The sequence below is a fragment of the Phaethon lepturus genome, unplaced genomic scaffold (genome assembly GCF_000687285.1).
Source record: "Phaethon lepturus isolate BGI_N335 unplaced genomic scaffold, ASM68728v1 scaffold4644, whole genome shotgun sequence".
Lineage (NCBI taxonomy): Eukaryota > Metazoa > Chordata > Aves > Phaethontiformes > Phaethontidae > Phaethon > Phaethon lepturus.
Window position 1 is genome coordinate 1 of NW_010536917.1, and position 10,861 is coordinate 10,861.

The following is a 10,861-nucleotide window of genomic DNA, read 5'->3' on the forward strand; positions in this document are numbered from 1 at the left end:
CTTCATCTAGGTCATTGATGAAGATGTTGAATAAAACTGGACCCAGTTACTTACTCCAGTACTGATCCCTGGGGAACACCACTAGATACGGGCCTCCAACTAGCTTTCAAGAACACAGGAAACTTATTGAACTAACTTCTGTTTGAGATTTTTAAGGAACAGATTCTTTTTTAAGATGAAATTGGTTAAGGTGTTAATGTGTTAAATACAACAGTGATAAAGTAATCAAATGCAATTTATTAACAAAACTTTCACTTTTTGAATTGAAGTACACTACATATGAAGGGATGAATTTTAGAATTATTTTTTCCTATTCTTTTGTGCTTAAAGTAGCTGTTCAAAGCTGTTAATTGCCAACTACTAATGAAGGGATCAATCTTCAGCCAAATGTTTAATATATTTTATGAATATAATAAATTAGTAAAGGTCAAAATATGTTGATGTAATTTTAGGGAACTGTTGATTATTGGTGGGGTTGCTGCAAGAGATCAACTGTCCATACTGGAACAAGGAGTAAGTTGCATTTTTGTTCATATGATTTAATAGTTTGTGTTCTGAATATCTCATGATGTTGCTAGAGAATAGTAACGGTGCTTCTTGTAACTCCTGTAGACCTGATAAAAAGAAATTGTGCAATTGATAACAAGCTCATGTTACACTGGTCTAGCATTTGTTGCTTTACTTCCATGGCAATTGTCAATACAAATGCTTATAGTACTTGGCTTCAACAGAATTTGACCTAAGTACTTCTGAAAATTTTAAAAAGAAGTGTAATTTTTGCCCTTTGTCCTTAACTAACAAGACAGTTTTCCTGTTAACTTCTGCTTCACATTTATGTGAATAAAACTGGTTTGCAATTATCTGTGTCAACCTACACTACAAACCAGTCCTACATGGAAGGAACTGATCTAGTTCAGCAGCATGGGATGTTCAATCAATTCAGTCATGCTATAGGGATAGCATAGTCGTTCTTTAAGACTCACTCTTGGAAGTGAGACCACGTCACTATTGTTAAGCTTTTTCAGTGATTGTAGCTGCCAAAACACAAATCTTCTCCTAAGCAGGCTTGAACTGGAAGATTGCTAGATTTTTATGTGAATGCTAAATTCATAACAGTGAACATTTCCATCAAAAATCAGGCAAAATCTTAAGTTAATTCTATAGTTGATGGACTTGATATGTATACTTCTACAGTGAGAAAAGCTGAATTTATTTTATCCCTATTCGAAAACACATCTGTTTGGGTTCAGGTGACTAAGTTATGTAGTGTGGGGGGAAGGGGAGTAGAGAAGGGAGCTGGGACACACCACTTCCCAAAATCAGTGAAGGCTTCCTGCTTGAAGCAGATTCTTCCCATGAAGTGGCCATAGAACCAAAATGCAGGTTGCCCAGAGGGGTTGTTGGATCTCTCACCTTGAAGACTTTCACTGGGCAACTATCTAGAGCAACTTGGAGATTGTCCTTGATTTACATATGATCATGGGAGTGGAGACCAGATGACATCAAGAGATCTCTCCAACCCGAATTACTCTAGGATTCTATGGAGTTATAATTAATAGAAAATAGGGCATCATACTGATAATAGTCTCCATCTTAAATTTAGACAAAGCTCGTAATTGATCTAGTTATGGGACCAATTCATACTCTTACATCTTTCATAGGTGGATATTGTCGTTGGAACTCCTGGAAGACTGGATGACCTGGTCTCAACGGGAAAGCTTAATTTATCTCAAGTTAGATTCCTGGTTCTGGATGAAGCTGTACGTAGAGAATAATGTGATAGTTGAGTTCTGTTCTTAAATGCAATGTGACATTTCACAAGAGTCAGTGAAACATGATTGCTCTATAGCATTTGGTACTTCAGTGGAACAACAATTAGCTACCTATAGGCTATTCCAGGTTAATCTTCTTGTTGTTTGTAACCATAGTAACATACATACTATTTTTTCCCTTGTAGCCTCTTTGGTAAAGCTGTTGTTTGTTGGTTTTTTTGGTTGGTTTTTTTTTTTTCCTGATGGAGAAATATATTTCAGGCTGTATTCACAAGGTAGTGAAGTCTGTCACTGTACAGAGCACTTGAAAGGACAAAGACAAGATAAGCATTTTTGATTACCCAGCAGGTCTTGAAGCCAATGAATGCTGTAGTCAGTATGCTGTGAATTGAGTGCCTCCCTCTCTGATCTGTTATAGTACAACTGAATAATCACAAAGATGGAATGCCTCGGGGTATTAGCTATGAGAAGCTGCTGAGGCAGATGTTCAGTTTGTTGTGAAGCACAGCAGCTGTACTTGGAAATACTCCAAATTTTTGCTTTTTTTTTTTTTACCTCCTTAGTAATAATATCCCAGCCAGGCACTAACCTGTCCAGCTAATTAAGAGAGAGCTTCTGAGACAAGAGGTGTATTGCTTATTTAACTCAAGTTTACAGACTGAGAAATAAGAATTGCAACTTCATTTCTTTTATTCCCATGTAGGATGGCCTTCTCCTCCAAGGTTATTCAGACTTCATAAACAGGATCCACAGTCAAATTCCCCAGATAACTTCAGATGGAAAGAGACTTCAGGTATAAAATTTGCTCGTGTTTTGGGGTTTTATTTGTGGTATTTTTGGTTTTGTTCTTTGATTGGAGGTGGATTTTTGTGTAGTGTACACTGCTTTCAATTGTTGATTATAACATGGCATGGAGCATGCTTCTTTGAAGTAGAATTTTTTTTATACCTCTTGTCCAAAACTAATGCTTGTTTATTGGGTTCAGTAATTGAGTGTAAACATATATTTTTAGGATCCTAGATCTTGAAGCCCAGTGTTTAGCAGTTGAGTTATTTAGACATAAACATATCTGAAAAATGGGTGACTATATAATGATTTCTAATGCTCTAATAATCTTGATTGGTAATCTCTCAGTAATTCTGCCTTCTTCCTCTTAAATGATTGGGTTTTTGTAAGAGAATAGTTAAGTAACCTATTTTGTGTTCTTGACTCTTGTCAGCTGGTCATTCCTGTGATGAGGAAAGCCAGTCAGGGACTTGTTCTGTTGTGCTGTGTTATGCTATTCAACTACATAACATTCTTCCAGTTCTACTCTGATCTTTTTATGCTGGGACAATCTGATCTTCAGTGATACCCATATGGCTTTTTTTCTTAGGTGATTGTGTGCTCTGCAACGCTACATTCTTTTGATGTGAAAAAACTGTCTGAGAAGATCATGCATTTTCCCACCTGGGTTGATTTGAAAGGAGAAGATTCTGTCCCTGAAACTGTACACCATGTGGTTGTGCCTGTAAATCCAAAAGCTGACAAACTCTGGGAAAGGCTTGGCAAGAATCATATCAGAGTAAGTGGCTTATAAGTGAAAATTATTTGCCCAGGTTTAGTTATTTAACCTTCAGAATTAGGGCCTAATCCTGTAGGATCTTTGGCAGCCATTGAAACTTAAGTGTATCTGAAATTGTTTGTTTCATGGTAGTCAGTATCATGATACAGGTGATGTCATAAAACTGTTTCTGAACAGCTCAATATTACGAACATATTGAGAAAGGTCTTCATAGAGTAGCATTCTGATTTGTACTACAGAGCAATGGCACTGCACTGCTTTTTCATTCATTTCACAGCTAATGGTCTGTGGCCTAACAGCAGTTAGTACCTGTCTTTTCTGATTGATCAGGAGGAAGTAAACCTTCCAATGTATATCATTCTGTAAAGTAGTTCTGTCTCTAACCTATATAAGGTGAGCAATTTTTAGAGGAATGGATTTAATATCAGGCTACGTTTGAGTCTCTAGTTTAAATTCTACACCACCACCTCACATGAATTGGTGTTAGGTTAATGATTGTTTTCAAAGTCTTTCGTTTTCGAGTTCTGAAACTCTGTGACTGTATTTCATTCTCAGCAATATTAACACAGTTACAATTAATAGATTTTCTTAACCCTTGTTATCTCTGGAACGTCGCTTTTCTTAGGCCTGTTAGAGCCTTTTCATTAAGTCTTAGCACAAATTTATTTTTCTTGGGTTTTAGGTTTATATCTGATTCAGCCTAGCATAGGCAAAAAAACAAGGACCAACTGTGTTTTTATGATTTGGCCATGTTTATAGTACCTTGTTTTCAGGTTTGATGGATTGTTTTTTCTAATTCATCACTCTATTCAAAGGTGGTTTCTATCCAGTGACTACATAAATAATTTTATTGTCCTGTTTTTATGAACAAGCTTCGTGTGCTTACACTCAAGACTTTTCTTCAGCTAAAGGTACATCAGCTTGTCTGGTGGGAGAAGAGAATGCTAAGATTACTTTTAAACTTCATTTAATTTCTTGCTAATTATAAGTTAATGGAGTTAAGTATTTCCTCTCTGAAGTATGGACTAATGACTTGAGGGGTTTATTTGTTTTGCTTTTTTCCCTAGACTGATGAAGTGCATGCAAAAGACAATACACGACCTGGCGCTAACACTCCAGGTAATTGGCAACGCTGGTTAAGTAATAGCTTGGGAAATAATCCTTTATAGATGTTGTGAAGTAAAGCTAAGTTATAGCAGATATCAGCCTGGAGTTGTGTTCTTCCAAATTTTTATTTCTACATTTTTGTAGTTGTGAAGAGTAATGTGATTCTGTAACTAGGGGGAGAGAAAAAGACTTGAATATATATTTTGCAGGTCTGTAAATAAGTGTTTGATGTGTCTGAGTAACTTGAAACTCTGAAGTAATTTTGTTCTTTCTGTATTGTATTACATTAGAGCAAGGAAGCATGGAGGGGGAGAAGAAAACATTGAAGGTCTAGCTCACTTGCTCTGCTAATAAAATTCTTAACTGTCTACTGAAAGACTAGAGAAAACTTTAAATGTATGCTGTTCAGAGGCTCTCCATATTTTTGAACAATTTGAGTGAAATAACTTCTTTACTTTTACTTAGAAATGTGGTCTGAAGCTATTAAAATTCTAAAAGGAGAATACACTGTTCGGGCAATCAAAGAACACAAGATGGACCAAGCCATTATTTTCTGCAGGACTAAAATAGATTGTGATAATATGGAACAGTACTTCATCCAACAGGGCGGAGGTGATATTTTTTCACAAAAACCTTATTCTGCTCACTTTCCTGTTTATTTCAAAGCTGAAATTCTATCATAGAGGTCACTGATATTCAGACACTTACACAAATAGAATTGTGCTTAAGCTTTTTGACATACTGACTGGGCATAAAAGTCAGGGTTTCATAGCAGGGGAGTTGCAGGGGTGCCCTTTGTGGGAGAAGGCAATGAACTTCCCTGTACCTGTTCTAGTAGCTCTGAAATGGCTGGAAGTAATCGTCCACCAAAACTTGAACCGATGAGAAGAGTGTATGGTACCTCTGCTGAAATGTAAATTAAAGAAAAGTGATAGTTGCTAGGGGCAGGAGACATAGGAAGAAATGTGTGTGTACAAAAATACACGCCTAAGGACACACGGAAGGAGAAATGTGAGATTAGACATGGGGACACTGAAAGGGGACGTGTGAGGAGGAAGGTGAAGACACATGTTGGGAGAAACAAGGGAAGTTTAGAGTAGGAAGGAGTGAGGAGACATGCCTGCACAGACCTTCTCTGGAGGCGGGGTGGGGAGGAAAGGTATTTGTTTAATTGTTTGTCTTGTTTTTCCCCAATGCCTGTATCGATAGTTAGAAGTTTGTTAATTGGTAATAAATTAAGTGAAATTCCCGAGTCAAGACTTTTGCCCACAAGACGTACTCTTTTTCCATTTCTGTATGGTGTTGTGTCATAATTTATGTATGACCTTAATGCATAGCAACTCTTTCAGGCCCTGATAGGAAGGGACATCAGTTCTCATGTGTCTGTCTGCATGGTGACAGAAAACCTCAAGAAAGAAAGCAAAACCTGGAAAGATTTAAGGTGATGCAGCATGTTCTTGAAGGCTTTTCCCTCGCTTCCTGATATCTGAAATCATGTGTTAATTTGTGTTGGTAGTTCTTCATTTAATTTAAATTGCATTCAAATGCTCTGTGACCTGCTTCCTAAAACTCTGAGGCACAATTTCTGTAGGTGGAAATCTATACCTATCTATATATAATCTGTATCTGACATATATTATGTCAGTCAGTGTGACCTTCATGAATTTTCACTGCGAGGATAGATGAGCTTACTTTTAAATAAAACCTAAATTTAAGCTTTGTTACAAATTACATTGGCGTTTTTTTAAAGTCTTTGGTTCTTGAATATTTTAAAAAGTTATTTGCGTACTGGACAGTTTGGTTTTATCACAGAATCATTAAGGTTGGAAAAGACCTCTAAGATCATCAAGTCCAACCATCAACCCAACACCACCATGCCCACTAAACTATGTCCCGAAGTGCCTCGTCTACACATTTTTGAATGCCTCGAGTGATGGCAACTCCACCACTTCCCTGGGTCGCCTGTTTCAATACCTGACCACTCTTTCAGTAAAGAAACTTTTCCTAATGTGCAATCTAAACTGCTCCTGGTGCAACTTTTTAACTAAACCAATTCATTGATTTATGCTTGCCTTATGCTGTTGGAGAAAGAAGTAAGGGTATAAACTGACCAAGATATTCATGTTCAAAAAGCACTGTTGCTCTGTGGAAGAGCTTTATATGAAGTGTTCCTAATTGTACAGAGACACTTCAAGGTGACATAAATGCAAAGGACTACTGTTTCATTGCGTGCAATTTTGTTTGGTTTATTTAACACAGTGCTTTTTTACAACTGTGTTTTCATAGAGAGGAGATGTCCGTTTCCTGATCTGCACAGATGTTGCTGCTAGAGGAATTGATATTCATGGTGTTCCATACGGTAAGACATAACTTTTAAACTAAGCTATTGAATTGCATTGGCTTCAATATATTTGCAGTCCTGTCAACTGGTTAAAACAGGCATATGACAGCTTCATTTTAAGAAGCTATACATGTTAAAGACATTAACTAGGCAACTTTTAATTTGATTGTTCACCATACCTTATCAAATACCTGACGATATTCTGCATTGTTGGAGATTCTTCATTTGTTTTTCCACTCTTGTCAAAAAGTAATCATGGAGAAAGCAGTCTTATAGTGGAAGCCTTACGTGTAGGTATTGAAGGTAATGCCACCTGCATAAAGTATGTATATGGGCTAAGGAGAAGGATTGCAGCAATCAAAATCATAATTATTTTAGGTGTCTGCTCTGTGACCTTAACTTGTATATTTTATTTTTTTAATCTTGTATTCTCTGTGGATTGTGCGTACCTTATACAGTTATCAACGTCACACTCCCTGATGAAAAACAGAACTACGTTCATCGAATTGGGAGAGTAGGCAGAGCTGAGAGGTATGTATGTGTTCAGAGTAGTTGCCATGTTTTCTTGATTAATTTGTTGCTGTTGTTGTTTCATAAGTTGGCAATAGTTACTGAAATACATATTTTTATCTCTCTCTTCTCTCCTAATATTTCAGGATGGGTTTGGCAATCTCCCTTGTGGCAAAAGAGAAAGAAAAGGTAATTATACTCCAAAGCAAAATTGAGCAGACGTTATTTACTGAAGTTCTATCCACAGCTGATGTCCGACTTCAGTATCCTGCTTTGGAAAACTGCTTGTTCGTTCTTGCTTAATTGACAGGGAATTTAAATAGATATGTGAATTCTTTTTCATGCTATAATTAATCAAAATGAACGTACTAAACTATTTCACAAAGTTTAGAAGTTCTTTTCCCTTATTTCTAGGTTTGGTATCATGTATGCAGTAGTCGTGGGAAAGGGTGTTATAATACTAGACTGAAGGAAGAAGGAGGTTGTACCATATGGTACAACGAGATGCAGGTAAACATTTTGCTTAATCAGAATGTTCTAATCTCTCTAAAAGACTGGGGATATAGTTCTTGTTTTAGCTGTGTAGTTGAAGTACAAAGCTAGTTTTGGAGTGTTTATAACCTTTGATTCCATTTGAAGAAGAAAAGTCATACTTTCTGTAAGTTACTTCAAGGCTTATTTTAATATTCCCAGCCAATTCTGTTGGAGTCTCATTTTCAGGTTCTCTATAGTCTTCCTAATAAATGCTGTTAAGAGTTACAGGATGTTAATTACACACTTTCGTTTAGATGGTTTGTTGAAAACCTGTAACTAACTTAAAACTATTGCTACTCTAACCTGGAAATAGTGTGTGACTTGTATACAAATCCCAATGAAAATGTACTTAAGTATGAATGCTTGTTAAATTCACAGTGCTTCCCTTCTTTCTATATTAAAGAAGGGTCAATAATATATTGTCTGTAGTAAAATAAGCTTGGACAGCCAACTCTTTATAAAAAAGTAGCCCCATTCACATAAGTAGGATAGTATGTAAAAAACGTTTCTGGATGGGGTAAAAACATACTGAGATTTGGAAATTAATTTGTACAGTCTGTTTGAGCAAAAAATGCATTAGTCTTTGGTATCTGGGACTAAATTATTTTCTGTGTACAGTTCCTGTTGAAACTACTTGAATGTGACTGTTCAGAATGCTAGCCTGACTGAGGTCTTGGACCAGAAGAGTACTTTAAGGCATTTTTATTTTTATATTTTTAGTTGCTGGGGGAGATTGAAGAACACTTAAACTGCACTATTGCCCAAGTTGAACCAGACATAAAAGTACCAGTAGATGATTTTGATGGGAAAGTTACATACGGGCAGAAAAGAGCACTGGGTGGTAAGCAGTGAACTAACTACTCTTGATTTACCTTGCTGTGCAATGCTCAGTTTCTAGGTTATCTTCTATGTAACTACAGAATGATAGATTAAAAAAACCTGCTAGTTCTTTGCCGTCTTCTGCATTTGTTACAGGCAGTCTATGGGTTACAAATGACAAAAATGTATATGTGCCTGTGTCTCTTTGTGCTTTTTTTAACAAGTAGACAAAGTTACTTTAACTTTCTGAATGACTGTGGTTGAATGTTACTAGTTGTGCTGAAAAATTACTTCAAACATATCATTTAGATTGGGTCTCTTTTGGCAGGTGGGCTGTATAAAGGCCATGTGGATATTCTGGCACCTACAGTACAAGAGTTGGCTGCCCTTGAAAAGGAGGCTCAGACATCTTTCTTGCATCTTGGCTATCTTCCTAACCAGCTGTTCAGAACATTCTGATTGTGCCACACTTGAGACAAGTTAATAAATGCTCTACCCTGCAAATAAAAAAATCCCATACTGTCTCTGAGTAGCAGTAGTTAGAAAAGAATTAAAATTAAATATATTCTTGCATGATGAACAGTGTGTTCAGTGTTGTTAACTCTGCATTAGCTCCTGTCTTGATAAAATAAAACAAGTTGAAGATGAAATTATTTCTTTGGCTCTTCTTTTGCCTTGATTAATTTGCAGAATCATTCTTTGCATAGTTGTTTGATTTATTGAAGATACAAGTATAGTTAAGCAAATTTGGAAGAAGGAGAGTTTAATTCCTTTCTTTAAATAATTTTAACATATATTCTGTAACTAGCTGTGTACTGTAATTTTAAATGCTGGGCTGTTGAAAGGTACATCCGTATTCAGACAAGTGTTTGTATTTAAGATACTGAAGAGAAAAAAACTTCCTGAATTATGTATTTGAAGCTCTTGGTTATCCTAAACCCCTAAATTTAGGCTGATAATGGCATTTTGATTCTGTAATACTAGAATTCTCAAAGTTAATTGTAGAAATTTAAGACACATTGATTTTTGTAAAAAGAATTCAACAATACTCTGAATTCATAGGAAAGTAACACACTAGTATCAAAGCAGTTCACAAATCTTCAGGAAAATCTTTTTCATGCAGCAGTTTATGTTGAAGTACTTAATGCCTCTTGTGCTCCTTTCAGGCAGGTTGAATTTCTTCGGATGAAGTTTCTGTGGTCTGACTGGGACTTTTTTAGCTTCTTTTTTTCCTCTAGTTACTCTTCTAATGATACTTAGAAATTTCATTGACTTTGCCTGCCAGTTGTTACCTAAAATATCAAAGGGAAAGCCGGACAACCCAGAAAGTTAGTTAACTTTTGCTGTCCTCATGAAGACTTCTAGTCACAAAACATTCAGTCCCCTTGTGGAAAAAGGAGAAAACCAGCTTAAACTCAGGCTGAGCAAAGAAACAAATTTTTTTGTGTGTGTAGTGTTACCTGAGGAGGACAGACTGAGAATCCTAACTATTACAATAAAATACATAGATTTGTCATTAAGTTAAACAAATTCAATACTTAAATTTACTGTCACTCTTGGGGTCTTCTGATCCAAAACTGGTCATTGTGGAATGCTTCCCTTAATACCTTTTATATACTTCAAAACTGGGAGGAGGGAATGCATGGGATGCTTATCATTAGGACTTGGGAAGGAGAGTTCTGCTGCTTGCTGTATGGGTCTTCTCTTGTCAGCCAAGAGTAATGAAATTTATTAACCATAAGCCAATTAACATTAGTTTATTGCAGTGCCTAAAATAATTTTAGATAAAGGAGAAAACAGATCATTTGTGTTTGCAAATCGAAGCTGAGAGGGAAAAGAAGTTTCATGTAGTTTAAAGAGGATAGATTATGTATTTAATTAGGGATACCTTTTAAATCGGGGGTTGGGGGGAAATGGTGGGTACTTGGAATCAAAATCTTACCAGCACTGATCTTCTTGTTAAAGTATAACATTTATTCTAAATCTGCTACACGTTCAAAGTACTGATATCTTTTAAGATTAGCTATTGGGTGTTCAAACTTCAGCAAATCATTACAAATTATGACTATTCAGCATGGCTTCTTTCAGTCCTAAAAATGAAAGTTGCTTTAGGCATATAACTTTAGGCATGCCAATACTTACTTAAAACTTGTATTTCCTTGGCGTAGAAGATGAAATTACTAAATGGCCTGCTGTATACTTGTTTTCAGCAGG

General features: G+C 36.2%; 1 protein-coding gene across 1 annotated transcript; it reads left to right on the top strand.

Annotated features, from left to right (window-relative positions):
- Nucleotides 1–452: 452 nt before the first annotated feature.
- Nucleotides 453–9,293, top strand: DDX1 (DEAD (Asp-Glu-Ala-Asp) box helicase 1; the record flags this gene model as incomplete). Its single annotated transcript, XM_010286313.1, has 13 exons — nt 453–513; nt 1,662–1,760; nt 2,476–2,565; nt 3,148–3,336; nt 4,404–4,455; nt 4,909–5,055; nt 5,793–5,884; nt 6,730–6,802; nt 7,243–7,315; nt 7,441–7,483; nt 7,709–7,804; nt 8,549–8,669; nt 8,976–9,293. Coding segments are annotated over 13 exons (1,267 nt in total), but the record flags the coding sequence as incomplete, so codon positions are not given.
- Nucleotides 9,294–10,861: the final 1,568 nt, after the last annotated feature.